Consider the following 22826-nt stretch of genomic DNA (forward strand, 5'->3'; position numbering starts at 1 on the left):
TTGTCGAGGAGAATACTGAGATACAGTCTATTAGACTAGACAGGATTGTGGTTCAGGTATAAAAATGACAAACAGCAGTGACCTCAAAACAGATCCTTGCGGCACATCACTAGTAACTGAACTCCAGGATGAACGTATCCCATCAACCACCATCCTCTATCTTCTTTCAGCTAGCCAATTTCTGATCCAAACTGCTGATCTGTTAGCAATTATGGAAAGTATGAAAATAGATAAGTCCCCTGGGCTGGATTCTCTGGGAAGCTAGGGAGGAGATTGCAGAGCCTTGGCTTTGATCTTTAGGTCGTCATTGTCTACAGGAATAGTACCAGAAGACTGGAGGATATCAAATGGTGTCCCCTTGTTCAAGAAGGGGAGTCGAGACGACCCTAGTAATTATAGACCAGTGAGTCTTACATCAGTTGTGATTAAAGTTTTGGAAAGGATTATAAGAGATAAGATTTATAATCATCTATGAAGGAATAATTTGATTAGGGATAGGCAACATGGTTTTGTGAAGAGTAGGTCGTGCCTCATAAACCTCATTGAGTTCTTTGAGAAGATAACCAAACAGGTGGATGAGGGTAAAGTGGTTGATATGGTGTATATGGATTTCAGTAAAGCAGTTGATAAGGTTCCCCATGGTAGGCTATTACAGAACTTATAGAGGCATGGGATTGAGGGTGATTCAGCAGTTTGGATCAGAAATTGGCTAACTGAAAGAAGACAGAGGGTGGTGGTTGATGGGAAATGTTCATCCTGGAGTTTAGTTACTAGTGGTGTGCCTGGATCTGTTTTTGGGCCACTGCTGTTTGTCATTTTTATACATGATCTGGATGAGGGTGCAGAAGCATGAGTTAGTAAATTTGTGGATGACACTAAGGTCAGTGGAGTTGTGGACAGTGCAGAAGGATGTTGCAGGTTACAGAGGGACATAGATAAGCTGAAGAACTGGGCTAAGAGGTGGCAAATGGAGTTTAATGTGGAAAAGTGTGAGGTGATTGACTTTGGAAGGAGTAACAGGAATTCAGACTACTGGGCTAATGTAAGATTCTTGGTCGTGTGGATGAACAATGAGATCAGTGTACATGTGCATAGATCCCTGAAAGTTGCCACCCAGGTTGATAGGGTTGTTAAGAAGGCGTACGGTGTGTTAGCTTTTATTGGTAGAAGGATTGAGTTTCGCAGCCACAAGGTCATGCTGCAGCTGTACAAAACTCTGGTGCGGCTGCATTATAGGAAGATGTATTGCGTACAGTTCTGATTGCCGCATTATAGGAAGGATGTGGAAGCATTGGAAAGGATGCAGAGGAGTTTACCAGGATGTTACCTGGTATGGAGGGAAGGTCTTACAAGGAAAGGCTGAGGGACTTGAGGCTGTTTTCGTTAGAGAGAAGAAGGTTGAGAAGTGGTTTAATAGAGACATACAAGATGATCAGAGGATTAGATAGGGTGGACAGTGAGAGCCTTTTTCCTCAGATGGTGATGGCTAGCATGAGGGGACATAGCTTTAAATTGAGGGCTGATAGATATTGGATAGATGTCGGAGGTAGGTTCTTTACTCAGAGGGTACTAAGGGCATGGAACACCCTGCCTGCAACAGTAGTAGACTTACTAACTTTAAGGACATTTAAATGGTCATTGGATAAACATATGGATGATTATGGAATATGTAGGTTAGATGGGCTTCAGATTGGTTTCACAGGTTGATGCAACATCGAGGGCCAAAGGGTCTGTACTGCGCTGTAATGTTCTATGTTCTGGGTCATTTGTAACAAATCAATCTTCAGCAAAACATACATGAGGCAAATTGAATAAAATATTAGCACAATCAAATACAGGAATAAACCTTACTTCAACTAATGATTACAATACATCAATGCATCACAGCAGAAAAAAAGTTAGTTGCCTTAAACAACTGGGTAGCCTGGTATTTTCGTCAAGATGCACTTACGATTCATGACTAATTATGTATTTTCAGTACTATATTCCCATAATACATTGCATTCTTTAGATAATATCAAAACATGGTCGATAGACTGAAAAGTGGCAGATGGAGCTTATTTTAGATAAATGCAAGGTGCTGCATTTTGGGAAAGCAAATCTTAGCAGGACTTATACATTTAATGGCAAGGTCCTAGGGAGTGTTGCTGAACAATGAAACCTTGGAGTGTAGGTTCATAGCTCCTTGAAAGTGGAGTCGCAGGAGATAGGATAATGAAGAAGACGTTTGATATGCTTTCCCTTATTGGTCAGAGTATTGAGTACAGGAGTTGGGAGGTCATGTTGTGGCTGTACAGGACATTGGTTAGGCCACGGTTGGAATATTGCGTGCAATTCTGGTCTCCTTCCTATCGGAAAGATGTTGTGAAACTTGAAAGGGTTCAGAAAAGATTTACAAGGATGTTGCCAGGGTTGGAGGATTTGAGCTATAGGGAGAGGTTGAATAGGCTAGGGCTGTTTTCCCTGGAGCATCAGTGGCTGAGGGGTGACCTTATAAAGGTTTATAAAATCATGGGGGCATGGATAGGATAAATAGACAAAGTATTTTCTCTGGGGGTAGGGAGTTCAAAACTATAGAGCATAGGTTTAGGGTGAGAGGGGAAAGATATAAAAGAGACCAAAGGGGCAACTTTTTCACGCAGAGGGTAGTACGTGTGTGGAATGAGCTGCCAGTGGAAGTAGTGGAGGCTAGTACAAATGCAACATTTAAAAGGCATCTAGATGGGTGTATGAATTGGAAGGATTGAAGGGATATGGGCCAGGTGCTGGCGGGTTGGACGAGATTGGGTTGGGATATCTGGTCGGCATGGACAAGTTGAACCAAATGAATGGGAAGAATTTGGAGGGATATGGGCCAGGTCCTGGCAGGTTGGACGAGATTGGGTTGGGATATCTAGTCGGCATGGACAAGTTGGACCGAATGAATAGGAAGGATTTGGAGGGATATAGGCCAGGTCCTGGCAGGTTGGACGAGATTGGGTTGGGATATCTAGTCGGCATGGACAAGTTGGACCGAATGAATAGGAAGGATTTGGAGGGATATAGGCCAGGTACTGGCAGGTTGGATGAGATTGGGTTGGGATATCTGGTTGGCATGGACAAATTGGACCGAAGGATCTGTTTCCATGCTGTACATTTCTATGAATCTATGACAATATTAACTAGTAGAGATAGCTTCCAAATTGTCTACTTCTAATATTTTTCCATGCTTTTCCATGCATGCATTTGATTACTAAACCTTATATTTTGAAAGGGTGTTAGTTAAACATGTGGTCAATTCTTAAGAGACCACTCACTGCAAAAGTTATGTAAACCATGAATGATATTAAATCCAGCACTGTACCATCTTTGCCAGAACATGATCTTCACTCCTTCTATCAATGACAAAAATGAAAACCAAATATTTGTATGCCTTTCAATGTGTATTTAAAGCCTCCAAAAATTGTTACATTTTGCTAACAACTGAAGATGTGTTGCTGAACACAGTTTGCACAGTAAACCATACAATGAATTGCAATTATATCGATAGCTTTAACAGCATATAATGTTTGGAATGAGACTTCTTAATGCACAATCATGCGTGTAAAAGTGAACATCTGAATTCTGTTAACTCACATGACAATCTTTATTTCAAAAATCTAACTCAAAAGTAACAATTACGACATATTTCAATAATCCCAGTTATGGCAGGAAATGAGTCAATTTTTGTGGGGCTGCAGTTACTGCATCCCAGCAATTTAGTCTACATTTCCCATTGTCGATTGTGAGCAATAATTTCATTTCAATATTAATATATGTAGAGTGGCTACGCTTCCATGTTTACAATTGTTTTCCAGCTGCTAACCTCAATTCTTGTGGTCTAAACAATGCAAGGAAATACAATGAAATTGTATTTCCTTAACTGCATTTCTCCAATTTTATTGCACAAATTTCATTGGATTTGACTTGAAATTATAATGAAGTCAAAATGGAAAACCAGGTTGTGTCCTCTAACCATTGGGATTTAGCTCAATAGTCAGTCAAACTAAAAAAATAAAGATTCCTCCTCTCTCACTCCATCTGGGCCAGGTACGAACCTCCGCCATGGAATATACTTAGCCTCCAATTGAAATGGAAATATGTCAGAAATGACTCATAATTCAGTATATAATTGAGACTTTCACTCTCAAAAGGCCATGTGGACATCTTGTGTAAAAATCAAAAAAAGCACAATGCTGCAGTGCTGAGTTTTGTCTTGACGTAAAGTTGTGGCAGATTACTGTAGTTTTACTGAATATAGTCTTGAGAAAAGCTTACATTGAGAGTTTTGCGTACTTGGTAAGATACAATTTCTTCAACATTTCTTCAGAACCCCTACAGTATGGAAACAGGCCCTTTGGTCCAAGAAGTCCACATCAATCCTTCGAAGAGTAACCCACCCAGATCCATTCCCCTACCCTATATTTACCCCTGACGAATGCACCTAGCCTACACATCCCTGAACACTATGGGCAATTTAGCATGGCTAATTCACCTAACCTGCACATCTTTGGAATGTGGGAGGAAACTGGAGCACCCAGAGAAAACCCATGCAAACATGTGGAGAATGTGCAAACTCCACATAGACAGTCACCTGAGGCAAGAATCAAATCCAGGTCCCTGGCACTGTGAGGCAGCAGTGCTAACCACTGAGCCACTGTACCACCATGTATTTCAGTCACCAGCACTGATATCCTTGATGTAAAGATTATAAACAACTCTCTAAAGACAGCACTTTAATAGAAAAAAGGGCTACAACTCATCTCATTCTTTCCTGAATGCAAGATCAAAAATGTTTTATACCATTGTGCTCACTCAATCATATGAGGGTAGTGTTTTGACCACTAATTTTGTGTAATTTCCAAATGTAATTGTAAAGTAGATGTTTTTTATTAGACTCCTTACAGTGTGGAAACAGGCCTTTTAGTCCAACCAGAGGCATTTCCCTCTGACTAAAGCACCTAACACTATGGGCAATTTAACATAGCCAATTCACCTAACCTGCACATCTTTGGACTGTGGGAAGAAACCCACACAGACACAGGGAGAACATGCCAATTCCACACAGACAGTCACCCAAGGCCAGAATTGAACCTAGGACCCTGGTGCTGTGAGGCAGCAGTGCTAACCACTGAGCCACCAGGCCACCTTCTAACAAACGAACGCAACAATTCTTCCAATCTGAAGGTGAGTCATACTGGGCTCGAAATGTTAAGTCTTTTTCTCTCTCCACAGATGCTCACAGACTTGCTGAGTTTCTAGTGTGTTCTCTGTTTCAGATTTCCAACATTTTAAGTAATTTGCTGTTAATCGAAGGCTTTTCACTAGTTCAGTAGAAATCTCTTCAGTAGTTTTTCCTTCTATTCTACTTCTGCAATAACTGGATATCCCGCACATGCACACTCACTGCCAATTTATACGAAAGAAACAATATTTGTACAGCAAATTGATCAAAGAATTGACAGAATCAGGCATTAGCCCAAGATGTTTTGCAATATCTGAGTTTGTTGCACAGCAACAGAACCTCAAGTTTTCTTTCTAACAAAAGATACTTTACATTAAATTTGTGCAAGCCACTTTATCCAACTTGTGAAAGAACAACTAATGTTTCCCATGTTTTACTGGACACCATTAAAAATTATCTGAGTCATTCTTTATCTTTTAATATACTTTCATACATTAGTTTTGATCTGCATTCATCTGACAATATCTTACTCTGAAACTTACTGGGAACACTGATTGGAACCAGGACCACCTTCTTGCTAGTGAATTTTCTTTAAAGAAGTCATTAAAAAGATGTGAATAGTACAGACATGATTTATTAAGAAGAAATGTTTTCTTCACATCTAACAGTAAAAATGTTTTATTATAAATAAAATACACAAAATGATATCTTCAAACCACAGAAGAGCAAGCTAAAGTCATTCAATGACAACCAAATATTCCTTCTTTGTTGTAGCAGGAACTCCATTCCAAATATGATGGAATTTTAACAACTTGGATATTTAAAAAATTAAAATCATACACATTCATACAGATGCTTTTTAAAACAAAAACACATATACTAAGATATTAGATAGCATACTACTCCCAAATGTGCTTGGAATTGGGTCAGTTGGCTTTCACTAAAACTCAATCTTATTTCCTTGGTTTAAATGACAGCTAAGGCTATTGATGTTATTGCATCATAACATGTGTAGAATAATATTACATCTTATGCGCATATGAGTCAGTTACAATGGTGGGCAACTAAAATATTTCTTTCCTTATTTTCTCATAAACTGACCATCAACTGTCCAAAGTTATTTCATTAAATTTCTATTTGTAAGGGACTGCATTGAATAAGTTGCAGCTGTACACTTGCTTTGATCTACCTTAAGCTCCCTAGAATAAAGAATCCTTACAGTGTGGAAACAGGCCCTTCGGCCCAACAAGTCCACACCAACACTCTGAAGAGTATCCTACCCAGACCCATTCCCCTATCCTATTACCTAACTTACACATCCCTGAACACTATGGGCAATTTAGCATGGCCAATTCAAGTAACCTATACATCTTTAGACTGTGGGAGGAAATCAGAGCACCCAGAGGAAACGTACGCAGACATGGGGAGAATGTGCAAACTCCACACAGGCAATCACCCGAGGCTAGAATCAAACCCAGGTCCCTAGCACTGTGAGGCAGCAGTGCGAACCACTGAACCACCATGCTGCCCCAGTGTAGATTGTGCCATCAGAATAATCAGGACTCTTTATTGTGTGCATGAAATGCCATATCTCTTCTATTTTATTTGGGAGCATCCAGTGTGACCTGAGGAGATCAACAGCAACAATGTCCACTTAAACTTCAAATGTATATCATTGTAGGAAATGTTTAATTAGAATAACAACACTAAAGTTGCAGCATCAATTTGGAATTAGTCAAACCTGAGTGTGAACTTTAAAAGGGTGAGGCTACTTGGAGGAAGCATTCTTTTGGGATTTGACACATCATTTATCAGTCCAATACAATGTCAAATCTTTAGATCCTACTGGAATTTTATAAAATCCATCTGGGTTAGCTAAATGGCTTTGATCTTTTAAATATTTATTGCTTAACCATCTAAGAAGCACCTTCATGTACACATGTGACCATGCATCTGTAGAGTTTTTAATTTGGCAATGTGAGTCATGCAACATGTGGTTATGCAGGTCTGCAACCCAATAATGCATCAAAAGATATGCATTTACAAAATTAGCTATGAGCACAGGCTGACAGGAAATAGGCGAAATACTTACCACACGTCAACACTCAGCAACAATACAATATTGGAGGGGGCAACATTTCAGAAACTCATGGACCAATTTATAAGTCTAGCCATTTAAATAAAGTATTTGCAACTCTTCTTCAAAGGCAGTCAAAGCAGATTCTGGATATAGTTGCTTCTGATAAGGGGCAAAAGGGTAAGCAGGAATATCAAATAACCAGATCAGGCAGAATTTTATTGGATGAGGAAGCATGCTCGTGGGACCGAACGGACTAACTGGTATGTTAGTACATTGCATTGCAATGTTCACATTGGGCCAGAAATGCATGTCAAATCTGTTTGATCCCTTAAATATCTGGCATCTTGTTCAGTTGTCCACGCCGACTGCAGGGGACAGTTGTAGACCTGCTGGAAATGATCACCAACTCCTACACACACATACTGTCCAGTTTTCACACGAGTGACAAGCTGGCTGCTAGCACGTGATTCGCGCGCTTGCTGTCTTCTACCGGGGGCAATCGGGTGCGCGCCAGGCAAGCGAGAGAGAGAGGGTGCGGGTGCAGCGGTCGCGAGTTGCGCGTGCTTGACGGCGTGCACGAGCTTTCGCTCCCTTCTCGCCTGTCTCTTGCCAACTGGGTAGCGTGCGTTGCATTTGGCATTGGCCTGGGCCCTGACCCTGGGTTTGGGGAAAGCAAAGGTGGGTGAGGCGCAGCGTTCATGAGTCTTCACAATGAAATTGAGGCAAAAATAATTGTAAAGTAGGGTTGGATCAGGGCAATGATTGCACAGCAAAAAAAAACAATATGTGACGCCAAATACTGTCAAAAGTGGCTGCAAAAGTGCTTTACCAGCCTGCATAAATATCTTTGAAAGCTATTGTCAGAGAGCGGCCTCGCCCTTGGTGTCTGGGCACTGAGACTAACTTTCTTCAGCGTGAAATATTTCTGCGAGGTCAGACCGTTCCGCTATTTCGCCTTCTGTTTTGGTCATCAAACATCTTAACACGGACTGAACACATTATGCAATGCCCACTTGTTTTCTACCCCCGTGCCATTATTATCTTGTAAAGGAAGTGTCCCCCTCAATTTACGACATTATTTACAGGCTACATTGTAGATACAAACAAGTGGTTTAAGGGGTGATCGATTCATTTGGAAATAACCAGGACGTGGATAAGGAGCAAAGAAATATGACATCGTAGGACGTGAAAGGATGTCGAAATGCAAAGGGTCGTTTATAATAAGACGGGACAGGACAGTTATTCTGTGGTATCTTGTAGCATTAGCTCCACTTTATGCTTAATAAACATTTGGTCAGACTGCAAGTGGACCTCGAAGCGACCTCCCTCTGGCTACACAAAGGGTCCAGAATGGCTTTCACGTAGAATTTAGAAGACGTCTGATGGGGTGCATATGCAAAAAAAGTCCTAAACGTGCGTCCTCATTTCTCATTCATTAGCTAATAAAGTCAGAAAGCATCTCGGTCCCCTTTCGACACACATGTCCCATTGTTACTCTGAGATTAGCTGCTGCGGGAAAATGATATGAATAGCTTACCTTATAATTTAAATTTCCCTTTCATTTGTAATATTGCGCAATGTGTCCAAATCCTTAATTTGTCCAATAAAATGACAACGGTGTGTTTAATAATGCGTTATGTTTTTTTTCAATTATGTGCGGTGGACGCCAATCGATGAAAACAGTTCCATTGAATCTTTAAAACCTAATGAAGCCTATTGAACTTTAGTGGAACGTACTTTAACCCTTTTCTGACTTCCCATTGGCACCGACGCAGAATATCCGAAATATTCATCATTGTCCAGCTATCTCACAATTTGCAGTGTGATATGTTGGAAAATTGCTTTTTGAACGTGAAGGGAAGATTACGAAGTGCAGACATTTTAGTTTTACAACGAATTGCAACGCCAAAGGTTTGTGTTTTACGAACTTTTTTTTGCGGATTTGTTCTGTTGCGTTTTTCGCACTCCTTGCGCCTTTTATTCGTTCACTTAACGAGATGAAAGTCTCATTAAGTTTAAGGACGTCCGATGCAGAGAATGATTGATTGGTTAAGTAATTTTTATTCATTTAGTAATTAAATCAATACTGAATGCCATTCTGCATTTTAAAAAAATGAAACTCAATCTATATTGCCTAGACAAAGAATGCAAACAGAATTCGAATATCTAGCACACAAGAATGATTTTATTTTTAAATATTTTACCTTACAGCCTCTGCTGTAATGAAGTACAATAGGCTTTCAAAACATGTATAGCAATCCAAGGAATCAATATACTTATCGCTGAAGCATGGGTTTAATCTGATTGATTCACACAGACAAGGATAAAATTGTATCTGTTTTGCTTACATAACATTAAAGAACAAATAAAAATGTAACGGAACTTTCTGGAATACAATTACAGGGTTAGTATCCTGTAATATCTCTCGAAGTCTAGGGTGGCAATCGCTTTCAAATCGGTCTGGGTAAAGATGAGTAATGTTGGACAGGATAGCGGCAAGAAGGTCATTGCTATTAACTAAAGTACGGGCATTCCCAACTCCACTTAAACTCACCCAATTACACCTAATGATCTGCGGGAGAAAAACTCGCCCGTGACCTGACCTTCACAAAACAACAGTTCATCCACTACCTTATTGCTTACTCAACAACCGGGCATTCCTTTACATTAGTTTTTTTTTAACGACATTTGCTTTTCCTCTGCCGGGAAGTCATGGGCTGTACTGCATTTTAAAGTAAGGACTTTGGAGACTGTAGATGAATCGATGCTGTCGATTGCTCCGTTTAAATATGGGAGTTATGGTCATTGTCTTCTTCCAGAATGCCTGGGAAAAAGGTTGGGAATCAGATTTAGTGAAATAATGTACGAGCATTGGCGCAAAAAGAAACTACAGCGCTCTGAAAATTAAAGTATACAGTATCCCCTTGCTACCCTCCCCAATCATGTCTGTCTCTGTAAAATTTGTGATTGATTTTATCATTTGAATACCATGGCTGATTAATTTCATTAAAATCATATCACAGGATACAAAAAGGTTGGAAGAAACAAAATCATCAACGTGTGCAAATTAATGTTTAACATTCACTCCCGTTTAGGTCAACACCCCCTTCGGTATATCAAAGTATGCACTGCTCTCGTGTTTTGGATATAATAATTTAGTCAAGTGATATTTCATTGTTCAAAGTCACATTAACAGCTAAATGGAAGTTAACAAGTGAATAATTATCATTAATGCAAAATTAATTTTCATCAGTGTTTCAAAAGATCAAGCACTTCCAATTAAAGTCATCCTTTTAAGTTTAAATAATATAAACGCTGGATGATCTAAAATATACCAGGGACAAACAGCCGTTAAGAAAGATGCCAAAAAACATGGAAAGAGTATACAGCCAGGGTTAACACATTGAGATAACTTGTTTCTCTCAAAATACTCCGACAATATTCTAGGTAGACAATATTTATTCCGATAAGTAATATGGTTAATTATTTGGTAGTCTTCATACAATCCTTTTGAGGGGGAAAAAGGCATCATTAACCGCACTTTCTAGATTGCTACGGGGAAGGGACAAAACGAAGAGACATTCGTTTTTAAATACAAACTGCCATGAGTAACCAGATTTCAGCGCAAAGCCAAGAAAAACCATCATAAGGAAAAGTTACATTTAATTACGTCAAACGATCCAGAACCAAATCGCTCAACATTGCTTTGTTGGAGCTCAGAATATGCATACACACACAGTGGAAAGGGACATCACAAAACAGCTGTCGTACTGTCTTGGCGTCAGCATTGTATCAAAGAAAATTAACGCTCCTTTTTGCTTGCGATTAAAAGGGTTATGTACATAAGACATCGAACGGGTGCAATTTATCGCAATGCTGTTTCAAAAAGTCTATAAAGATTTGCCCGTTGCTTTGTTACAGTACCCGCTAATTGCTTTTTTTCAAATTAACCTGGTTTGGTGGTTCTAATCCAGGGATAATTGCAATGGAAGCACGCTTTAATGACACTCATTAAATGATTCCACTACTTATAAACACGACCAGCTTGTGTTTAAGAAGCAGAGGAGCATGGACTATTAACATCTAAAATAACTACCTAAATCAGCCTGTTTTGATTTTTAAAAATTTTGTCGTTATGCATTTAATGTTCAGAAATGTTCATTGCTAAAGAAAAATAAAATCCATCTTTCTCCGAGAAGGGGAAATGTAAGAAGTTCTCTTACAGAAAACTACTTGAAATATTCCCGAATAAGCGCTTGTAAACGCCGTTCCAACTGAAGGGGAAGGGGGGAAATCGACCTAAATATGGCGAGGAAAAGCTGATTCCTAAATTAGCACGCATCCCCGAGTAGGGAATGATTTTCTAAAATGCTTTCAAGTGTAATTCGCGTACGGGAGATGCCTTGTGTGGTATTATCATTCCCACAACAGCGTTAGCAACTAATAAGTTCTTGTTGGCGACTTCCACATTGCCGGCCCTGTGTATGATTCCCCCCCTCCCATACAGTCGGCCGGAGTGCGGTCAAAATAATAATCATTCAACAGATACATTTTTTTTTAAAAAATGCGATTAAGGAAAGGAACATCGGCGCCCAGGCGTGACAATTTAGCAATAACCGCCCTTAAATCCCGAAACAAAATGTATTACTTTTGAAACATTAGGGGCAAAAACCTATCAATAGAAATTGTACGGCCATCAAGCGAACGGACAGTTGTGGCAAAATAGCGCAATTCGCCTTTCTCGGCAGCGCGGCTGTTGAAAAGTTCACTCCTTCGATAATGAAAACGAAATGAGATCACCAGCGTGTTGGACGTGGCGTTATCAAATTGAGCTTTATTTCAAATTGGTTCGATTGGCACAATTTAATCTGTTCATTTTAAAACCACATCACTGACCCGGTGGTGCTGGTCAACTGAACTTCGCGCGGCTGCAAGGTTCACGGATATTTTTGGGGTGGGGGGTGAGAGAATATGTTTGGATCAGCGATCGGATTGCTACAGTCAGTCCCGCCAGATAGCGCTAAAGGGCTGTCTATGAAACCGTGCCTTCCAATGAATTTCTCGCAGACCACAGCAGAACATCTGCCGAAAGTTCACGTCGCCTGTTCCCCCCCCCCCCCCTCTCTGGGTTGTGGCGAGATTGCGGTAGGGTATAAAGCGAGACCCGGTGCGTTTAATATACGACGGTTCACAGGTAACGGCTGAACACTCACTCAGTGGGGAGATTTTCCTTCAGCCTGGACTTACATTGGGGTCAGGCAAAGTTCACCAATAATCGTCCTCGATCTTCCTTCCCACTTTTTGTTGTTGGGGGAGGGTGTGGAGGCGGTGGGAATTTAAATCACGATCTCTAAAACAAATAAACAAACTGTAAAACTAATACCGAGCCCGATTAGAATATAGAATTCTTGGAAAGCTGCAGAAACACGCTGCAGACTGACCTATTCAAACCCGTGCTTTTACCTCATTTCCTGAACGAGTAGAGACTTCAAACTTTTGCAGCGAGGGTTGGAATACATCATATACAATCGGGGCTGGGGGGGGGGGGGGTGAACACACGCTCCGAAACAACACACATAAACTTGGACTGAAGGACAATCAACATCAAAGCAAAACCAGCGTTAACTCTGGTCAACGAGGAAGACATTCAAATGCGTCTCTTTTTAACGAGGGCACGAAAATAACTGCAAGTCTCCAGTATTTATCGCCTTCCTTTCTTGACTCCTTCCTTGTTATGACTTTGTACCAGAAATATTGTACTTCCCACCACTCCGTAATGAACTGATACCTTAATTTGAAACAAATTATAGCGTTAAAAGTTTATATATGGATGTTCGTAACAGTAACCACGCTTTAGATTAGTCGGCTTTCATCCTTCAATATAGCAATATTGGAAGGTTTTTTATGCATTTTCTACATCTGATAGAACTTAAACAACTAAAAATTATTCTAGAATGTGTTTATTTCACTTTTATTTGCCTTTTGGTGGTGAAAACGAAAAATCCACTTTTTACTACGGGAGTAGTGCGGTAATGTGGCTGAGTTTCGCTCAATAAAATGAGTTTGCTTCGGGATGTATCACATCAATATTTTAAACGCTGCTGCTGGATAAAACACACACACACACATTGAAGCGGGAGCAAGGCGTGCTGAATCTAAGCAAGTTTGGAGACATTTACCGTTTTGGTCGGTACACTTGTAGTTCCAACAACAACTGGCTCCTTCGCCCTCTGATTGTCTTAGTGCTGTTTTTCTTGAAACAGATACTGAACTCTTAATGAATCTCAACACAGCTGGACTACTCTGACTGAGCAGTGATAGCTCTAACCCCAGGTTGACCCCAATTTGACACCAGAAGATGAAATTTTACCGGCTGTTAAAGCAATCTTCGGCTATCCCCTGCTATCTGCTTGTTGATGGAGATGCACTCCATAACCGGACACCGATTTGCATTATTTGAACGGCAGCTACTCGAATCCCGATTGAAATATTATATAAAAGGCTGAATTTCAGGATACGATTCTCAGTTGGTTGGGGGTATCTCACATCGATAACAGAAATCTGCAAACTTGAAAAAAAAACATACTTAACATATTAAATGAGACAAAGCAAGCATTCTCTTAAAGCGAAATCGAGAACAAGTTTTTGTTTAGGGAGAATAGCACTTACATATCGTACGCATGTTACATAAATATGAACAGGAGTAAAGTTTGTATCTCTAAATTAAAAAGAATCAGAATCTGATTATCTGCATTTGGAATTTAACTATGTTGCAGTCAACTATTAAACACGGGTATTTTACGATAAAGTATTTTCGTACTGTACAAAAGCAAAACTTTATTATAATAAAATAGGTTTTTCTGTCGATAAGATACGAGCTAGCCACTATTTATTGCTGTGTTTTACTTACTGCCGCCCAGTGTCAATGACGATTTGCAAGTCATTTGTGCTTTTATTAAATATTGACGAGTAATGTAGAAGACTATTTTCAAACTTTTTGACTCACACGAAATCCGAATGTGTACTTTGCTTTATGTTATTAAATAAAATGTCATCAATTCGACAAATAGAACACAAGAAGCTTATTATGCGGGGGCTTACCAACAGAACATGCTGGGGATGTTAGGAGGAAAATACCTATGCATATGGTTAGAATATTTAATCGGCGCAATCCTACGGGGTGCAACATCTTCTGACATCCATACACTTCACCAGATCATAGAAGCGGTTACGGCAAAATACTACAGTCAAACTCATTTACAAAAAATGAGTCGGAACAAATGCATTTTCAATAGTCACCGATGACAGTCACACAACATTTACTTTTATTTATCACTTGAGAAAGTCCCCGCTCATCGCTGCTACCAGCTCGCCGCTTTAGTGCTCGAGAAAGCTTTCACCATTTTACAAAACGCCTTGTTCCATCGCCGGGCTCCGATCAGAGACGCTCCTTGCGGTTACCGACGAGGTGAGAAATCGCGGCCGGCTCGGTGTTCAAACTCGCCTGGTTCACGCATTGCGGAAACGCTGCAATTTCTACCCACCTTCTTCTGTTGACTTGTTACATTAAAACACGGCAGTCATTAATATGGGGCTGCTTGGTTAGGCAAAACCATGGCAACGTTGCCGTTTGTACACTTTGGCAATAAATGCCTATTAGTGAAGCACACTTACTTGAATGGCAAGACGCGGCTGTACTTACTCTGTTGCAAGACGAGTCGCCAGTACAGTATAGCAGAAGAATGCTTATTGGAGGACCGTCTCGGAGGGTAGCTGGATCTTCAGAAGCTGTACGTCTCTTTCTTATTTTAAAAAGAGAGGGGGAAACAACGCGTAAAAGTATTTTGAGAGCGAATTTTCGATGCTGTCCTACACTGTCAACAGTCCTTGGTATACTCACAGGCAACGTCCTGTTGGAATGCCCACTGGCGTTTGTCAACCGCTGCATTATCATACTTTTTATGTGAGGGGTGTTTTCCCAAACATCATTGTTGTTATGATGCCCCGTTTAATCAAACTGTTTAATTGCAGTGGGTATCACTATCAACATCATCCTCTTAATCATTCTCTTTTCTTTTGCTTTATTGACCTCTTGAAGTTGCATTACTACGTCCCTGTGTCCGCAAAAAAAGTGTACAGATTCTGCCTGCTTTGACAAAGTCGTGGTTCATGTTTAATTTTGGAAATCAAATATCCCGTAGACAATGCATTTTGCCAATTTTTTTTTCTCTCTGTGAAACCATCGATATCTGATGTCACATGCACAAAAGCCTGCATGTCTATTGATGAACCCAAATATTAAACGGAATAGTCCGTTTTGGCCTTTGTGCGTAGGGGACCGTGAACGAGAGGGGGGCGGGGTGGGGGGGAAGACAAAACTACTGCAATCGATGGGTCGACCATTGCTCCGCCCCTTAACTTCTACCATCCCCTGTGATTGATGATCAGATGAAGCTATGATAATTGACTGTCATGATGTACGGCTGGGTGCATGAATTTGGATCCAGCGAAAGGATTGGACGAGATGCACAAAATTACTTTCCCTGCAAAGCTTTTTTTTCGTTGGAAAAGTTCATTTGTACTCAAGGGGGTGCGGGACCACACTTAATTTTCTAAATAACACCGTGCAATTAGGAACACCAATATCAGGAGCCACCGCGCTAAATATCTCCGCGTTGCCCTGCAAACCACAACAATGCTAGGAAGAAGTACAGCGGAGGACACGGGAATCACACGGTGGATGACTGAAAGGGGAAATAATTCGAAGCCTGTTGAACTTGGGAACCACTTATTCAAATAAAACCGGTGTTGCCTTCCCGAAGCAATTCTCTCCAAGGCACATAATGGTCAGTCATGAATATGACTAGTTAACGAGTTCCCCACTTTATGTATTTGTTAAGGTTCAGCAAGTCGGACACTTGCACCACTTAAAGTCACAGTTTGTCAGAATTGCGTGGGGCTTGGTTTTCAGCAAGGATTCTCGCGGTTACTTTGTGGGAAGTTCTGAAATATCTTAGCATGTGAACAACTTTTTAAAAAGCAGTTGTCACACAGAGAGAGAGAGAGAGAGAGAAAATCTTTATTTGTACATACACGGGAAAGATGAATCTCGCTCAGATAACATCATGCTGATTGATTTAGAGATCTGTTTTACAATCTGATGAGGGGGGGGGGGTGTTCTGAGTGAGGCTTTTTTTCGCTTCTGGCTCCCCCCGCCTCCCCGCAACTCCCCCCCCCCATGACTTGCAGCGGTCCGATTGCATAGTCTGCATATGAGAGACAGCTTGGCGTACGACTGGCTATGGCCACCACTACTTCCGGGTTCCGTCATTCTCCCGCCGCCGCCGCTCAGCGCTGCCAGCGCATTATTACTGACAACACACTCACTCTGTAACCAACCAACCTCCCAACCTGCCACCTCCTCAATACTTACTGACAGCCACTTATTCAAACAAACAACAAAAAAAAGCTACGAAAGAAGCCGAAGCTGCCTTCCACCCACTTTCTCGCTGTTATTTTTTTCGTGTGTTGTTAACTCCTCGTGAACGTTTTTTCATCGCTGTTTTTTTACAGTGAGATAGCGGTCCAAGGCAGCCAGAGTTGTTGCAACGGCAGATCATCATTCATTCAATACCTTGACAACCCTGCTTTGATTGACAGCTGGAGTGGCAAAAAGCCATGAGAGACGACAGTTTTGTTACAAGCGGGCTGTTGACGGGCCGATCGTAACCTTCAGTAATTTTTTTTTTCCCTGGCTTGAATTTTTTTTTTGCTTCTTCTTCTTCTTCTGGAAAGAAAAAGAGGGGGAGAGAGAGAGCGCGAGAGAGAGTGTGAGAGAGAGAGAGAGAGAGAAAAAGAGACAAAGTTCCCCTCCTTCCTTTGGGCCGCTTTAAACTGCGATAGTGGAGGATAAAGCAGAAGTCGGAAACTGGATTGGGAAAAAAAAGGGATCTCGTTGAGACTGAGAACTAAAGCGGACTGGGGGATATTACAGAGACGGCACATCCAACAGTGTGGGAGCGCAGACTGATGGCGCAAAGGGTAGGTTTTCAATCTGCAACACTCACCTATCGGATAATCCTGTATCGGTGGGGCCTGGCTGAGTCCTCTCATCTACTGATGATGGCGGCCCGTATTCAGCAGCAACAATCGCAACCAAAAAAAATCTTGTTTAATAGCAAACTCTAGTATGCACGAGCATGTGTTGTGCTTCTTGTAGGTCTGCTGCTTTTTCTTTTCTGTTTAACGCGATTCTCTTCCCATTCCCCCCCCCCCCCAACACTCTCTCTCTTCCCCCCTTCCCCATCCCCCCACCTCTCCTGATCTTCTATTGATTTCTTCGATGCAGTACGATGAACTTCCTCATTACGGTGGGATGGACGGAGTTGGGGTACCGGCGTCCATGTACGGAGACCCTCACGCCCCCCGGCCGATCCCTCCAGTCCACCACCTCAACCACGGACCGCCGCTCCACAGCCAGCACTACGGCCCACATACACCTCATCCTAATGTCATGCCCACAAGCATGGGCTCTGCTGTCAACGATGCCCTAAAGAGGGATAAAGATGCAATTTATGGGTAGGTAATAAAATATAAAAGAACACTGACACGCTCCGCGGAGAGAGAGAGTTTAAAAAAAAACAGTTTATAACCAATTCAGTAGAAAGCCAAATAAAACTGGCAAGTTCAGGGAAAGCAAGTACCTAGCTGTTTTCTTTTTTTGCAATGTTTAGTGTGCACGCACAGGGCTCTGAACTTTGTGTTCAGAACATTTTGGAATGCAGTCGGATCTAGTTTGCTCTTGGTTTGGAAGCGAAGCTCTGTTTTTTGCCAATCCACAAACGTTAATGATTATAGCTTTCTGGACTGACCGGAAGCTGCAAGTTTTTTTTTTGCACTGTTTCTGTTCTTGTTAAGTTATGTTTTACTTCAAAATGGCTGCTGCCTTGTTGCTTAACTTAGTGGGGTGAATAACTATGTAGCAATGTTAAAATATAAATCCCAATTTTAGTCAGTACCTGGGAAATTGTAAGGAGCAATCCGGTTCTTCAGTTGTAAATTGTCAATTGCTGGGCGAATTACAAGAATGAAGTGGTCTGTTCTAGGCGGAGAGAGAGAGGAAGAGAGGGGCAGACTGTCTTCATTGCCACTGGAAATCATACATAGTTTTAAGGGTTTCGTGTGCTTCAGAACTGAAAGGAATTGACCGAACTCCTCCTTGTCTTGCAGGCATCCTTTATTTCCTCTGTTAGCGCTGGTTTTTGAGAAATGTGAGTTAGCGACCTGCACTCCACGAGAACCCGGCGTAGCAGGCGGTGACGTCTGCTCGTCTGACTCCTTTAACGAGGACATAGCAGTATTCGCAAAACAGGTCTACAATTCATCTTCTTTACAAACTGGGATACAATATGATGAGGGGGAGAAAAAAAAGACATACTAGCACTTACTTTAACAGTCTTGCAGCAGCTTTTCCCCCCTTAAATGTAACCTGTAAATCGTCTTTAGGTGTACATCTGTGCAACACACAAGCATTTTAATAAATGTGTCAAATTACAAGTAATTACATATCATTCATGTACTAATTGTGTTCTACATGCTGTTTGTTTAGCAAGCACACCTTGCCTTTTGAGACACTTAAGACTTTTTCCAAGATAGTTTTCAAACTCTTACTACATTGCATTGAGCTCATTTATTTCACTTATTGTTTAGGTCCGCGCAGAAAAACCACTATTCTCTTCTAATCCTGAACTGGATAACTTGGTAAGGCTTTCAACACTTTGTGATCTTTCTAACACATTTTCGATTTGATGCATATTACACGTGGCTCCGCTGCATGCACAGAAATCATTGCCCATTGTGACTGTTCGAACTGAGATGACCTTCTGGGCTTGGATTCTAATCAGTGCTGCCCTGAAATAAACCGTCTTTTTTAAAAAAAATAGATTTCTGAAGCGTTCATTCGCGTTTAAACATTGCTCGCTGAATGACTTTCATTACAAGCCCGCTCGTCAGCCGCAGGAGGCTTGAAGGGGCGTTGGGGGGGTGGGTGGATTCAGGAAATAACTGCTTAGCGAGAGGGAGCCACTTCAGAAATCCCCGCACTTTGGACCGACTGATCTGTGCAAATACCCCGTGAGGTGGCTTTTAAAAGATCGAAAAACTGCCTCGAACGCGGCTTGAGATTTGTGATCCCGACTGAAGCCCCCCATTCTACTCAGAGTCTATCTTTTAAAAATTCGGTTAATGTTTGTTTAAAATCCCCAATGGATGTTTGAACAGTAAAATACTTCCCAACGTCTGAACATTGTAACGTGATTATTTCAAAATAACCTCGAAGTTTGCCTAATTATAAGCGTTCTGCTCTGTTTAAAGTTATTTTTAAATTCGCCATGTTATCTGATATGAGCTTTGACTGAAAGATTGGGATTTCTATTTTGCATGTCTAACATATGTGATACATTTGCAGATGATTCAAGCTATACAAGTGTTAAGGTTCCACCTCTTGGAGTTAGAAAAGGTAAAAAGAAAGTTTTGTTGCCCGTTTTTCAATCTCGCTCAATTCCGAATCCATGTATGGTATAAAGTATAAATCAGAATATGCTTAACAGTAAATCAAACTTATAAACCCGAAATCTACTTCTTGAATTGTTAGGAGGTAGATTGATGGCAGGCAAACTGGAAGTGTTGTTAAAATAAAGAGCATTCCTATCGCTTACCGGCCGCGCCTGATTTTTCACCCTGCATTAAAACCGAAAGAGACTATTCCGACAGGTTCATGGATTAAGATTTCTGCCTGTATACGCTTACCCTTTTCATATACAAATGGCATTTGGGTTTATAAGTGTCTGGCTTCAAGTTGTAGACCGCTGCGTTTCTTTGATGTGGCTTTGGGGTTGAATGTAACATTCATTTTACAGTGTTGCAAAGTCGGAGCTCAAACCCTGAACTCACTGGGTCAAATGGAATGCCTGAGCGCAAAAGTCGGTACAATTGTTGTTTACATTTCAGAGAATGAATCTGTTATCAAGGAAACGTGAATTCTTTTTTTAAAAATCAATCAGATCAAACAATATCAACAAATAGAACCGCGATTTAGGCCGTTACAGTAGCCGCGATAATGTAGAGATAGGTACCACGTTTTAATGCAACACTCTGCGGTATGTACAAGATTATGTATATTTTTAGAATGAAGGTATGGTCCAGTAGTAAGCTGATACAGACCCTTTCATCTGGAGAGTTATTTGCTAATGTTAACTGCGAATTTTTGCCTTGTTTCAAATACTTGTTGCTTCAGTCTCCAGAGAATAATAAGTACACGAACAATTTCACTATTGTTTCCTTGTCTTTATATAATGCCTGTAACCACAGCCTCCCCACACGTACACAACCCGTGTTACTTGTTTCGGAAACCTTGCCATCTGATGTGTGTGTGTGTTTTGTTTTGTTATTTCTTGCATTCAGGTTCACGAACTGTGTGATAACTTCTGCCACCGGTACATTAGTTGTTTAAAAGGGAAAATGCCCATAGATTTAGTCATCGACGAGCGAGATGGAAGTTCCAAATCTGACCACGAAGAGCTATCCGGATCATCGACAAATCTAGCAGAACATGTGAGTGAAGTTTTCATGTGTTCATGGCGCTGGGTTGCTGATCTCTGCTGGTTTCTCTTTTTCTCGCGGCTGTTTACCTGTGTTGGACTTTTAAAAAAAATTGGGTTGGATCTAGCCCCGTCTTTTTTGCAGTAGATTCCTAAGTGTCTCGGCTTGAGGTTAACATTTTGAATACGTTTAAGGTCTATGGAAATAAGCGCCTGTTGACTTTGCACTCCCGAGCCTTTCATATGCCGTGATTTCCGTGTTTATCACCGCGGCGGAGACAGAGCCAAAAACTCTGGTGGAGTTGACATGACGGACTTGAAATTTTTGTACGTTCATGAACACAGGGGTTACAAGGGGAAGAGAGGGGTGGACTCCAGTTTGGCACAGGCGGTATGGAACAATATCTGTTATTATGGAGGCGTTGGCAGGCGGTAAATCATTCGCAGTGCTCCTGGCTGAGGTTGTGTTCGGCTGTGGTCAGAGCAAGCAGTGTTTTGGAAGCGCTTACACATGCATTGAAATGCTTCCTGTGTTCATTTAGTCAAACCGATCGATAACTGGCCAATGTGTTTAGACCTTGTGATTAAATTGACACAGGCACCGTATATAAGGCTTGCTCCGTTATTCGCTTTAACGATGCTGTGAAGTTTAACTGGAGCAAGATAGTTGGTTTGACATTTGTTTTGTTGCGCGAACAAGCCGCGAGGTGATGGGCCTGTTGTGCCCCAGTTTAGTGTCCCAGTGAGGAGTTAGTAGCTTCACAGTTGTAGGCTGAGAGCACAAAATCGCCGGCGTTTATTTTGGAGCAGTTCTGGAGTCAGGTTACAGTGCGCGTTAGGAAGCAAATACTACAGAGGTGTAAGCAAATATTTATGGCGAATATCTCGCGTGAGACTGACAAGTGGACGCACACAGGGACATTACTGATAGGTACATCCAACGCTGTAAAGCAGAGGCACTGGTCCCCAGAGAATCGGCAAGTGCAGCAATTTTCAAAAACCTCACTGTCTCCGAGCTGCGTTTGAAGGGCTACCTGGGGAAAGGCTATAGGTGTAGAAATCGCATTATTGTACTTAGAAAATCTACTTGGTCACAGGGGAGACCGTAGTATAGGTTCTGCTTCTCAAGCTCACCAGTATCTTGTAACAGAGCAAAGCATTATAGGGATACTTTAAATAACCGCAGCAGGTATTCTCAGCGTTAATAGCAACAATAGATTTCTGAAGCCGTCTTGGCAGGAGAAAACACAAACTGGTAAGGAAGTCTGAAAAACAATTGGACGAAATTTTAAAGTAATTCATATTATTTTCTCAGGATCCATTTTTGCAAACCTTGACCAGAACCGTTTCGTTTTGCATTTCAATCACCAAGTGCGATTTTATGATAATGAGATACATTATTCTTTTATCCAGAGTAGTGAAGAAGGAAGTCGTATTCGACTTTGCAAAATTGAAATTTCCGTGTCTTAAATGTGAATGCACTTCATGTTGATGTGTGGAAATGAAGTACACTAGTGTTTATACTGAAGAGATTAGATAAACTAGCCTGTTTAAGTTACTGGCAGATGGCAGATGCTATAGCCAATTTACTGTGTTCCATTAAAAAATTCTAATTTACACACTATAATGGGATGAGGTTGGGAGGTTAACATTTTGATAATATGATAACTGTAGTTTTAGTTACAGTAGTGCAACATTCTGAACACAAAACAGACCAAATATAACAACCCATTTATCTTGCACCCGTTAGGGTTTACCACTTCATTAAGTATTATAATTTAGAGCCTTTATTTCCTGGTGATTTCAACTATGAAAATTTTTACATCAAACCCCCTGCCATTTGTTTTCAAAGGGGCACTAATTTGAGCAACCAGAACACCAGCAGGGAGATGAAGAGCTTTATGAAAAATTATTCACAATGAGCTTGGTTTCTTGTAAAATGTAT

At 41.1% G+C, this 22826-nt stretch overlaps 1 protein-coding gene and 1 long non-coding RNA gene across 14 annotated transcripts in view; one reads left to right on the top strand and one right to left on the bottom strand.

Moving 5' to 3' along the window:
* Positions 1–9448: 9448 nt before the first annotated feature.
* On the bottom strand, positions 9449–18749 carry LOC122553741 (uncharacterized). 6 transcript variants are annotated; one of them, XR_015757945.1, is made up of 6 exons: positions 18731–18749; positions 14958–15085; positions 13654–13851; positions 12747–13071; positions 12497–12633; positions 9449–10107 (listed from the first exon to the last, which is right to left on the bottom strand). It is a non-coding gene; the product is annotated as an uncharacterized LOC122553741 (long non-coding RNA). The 6 variants fall into 6 exon arrangements; XR_015757946.1 differs by lacking the exon at positions 18731–18749 and adding an exon at positions 18302–18320; XR_015757943.1 differs by lacking the exon at positions 18731–18749 and adding an exon at positions 17351–17505.
* Positions 15997–22826, top strand: part of meis2a (Meis homeobox 2a) — a 119789-nt gene continuing 112959 nt past the window's right edge. For 7 of the 8 annotated variants that reach the window (XM_087990022.1, XM_043698002.2, XM_043698001.2 and 4 more), the window contains exons 1-6: positions 16625–17324; positions 17632–17861; positions 18513–18654; positions 18993–19043; positions 19750–19800; positions 20745–20894. In XM_087990022.1, coding sequence (XP_087846148.1) covers positions 17313–17324; positions 17632–17861; positions 18513–18654; positions 18993–19043; positions 19750–19800; positions 20745–20894 — 636 coding nt within the window. In that variant the 5' untranslated portion in view covers positions 16625–17312. Of the gene's footprint in view, positions 16130–16624; positions 17325–17631; positions 17862–18512; positions 18655–18992; positions 19044–19749; positions 19801–20744; positions 20895–22826 lie in introns of those variants that run through there. The other variant, XM_087990023.1, reaches the window with a different exon arrangement.

The sequence above is a fragment of the Chiloscyllium plagiosum genome, unplaced genomic scaffold, assembly GCF_037043375.1.
Source record: "Chiloscyllium plagiosum isolate Xiang-an unplaced genomic scaffold, Cpla_swu_hap1 HiC_scaffold_8, whole genome shotgun sequence".
Classification (NCBI taxonomy): Eukaryota; Metazoa; Chordata; class Chondrichthyes; order Orectolobiformes; family Hemiscylliidae; genus Chiloscyllium; species Chiloscyllium plagiosum.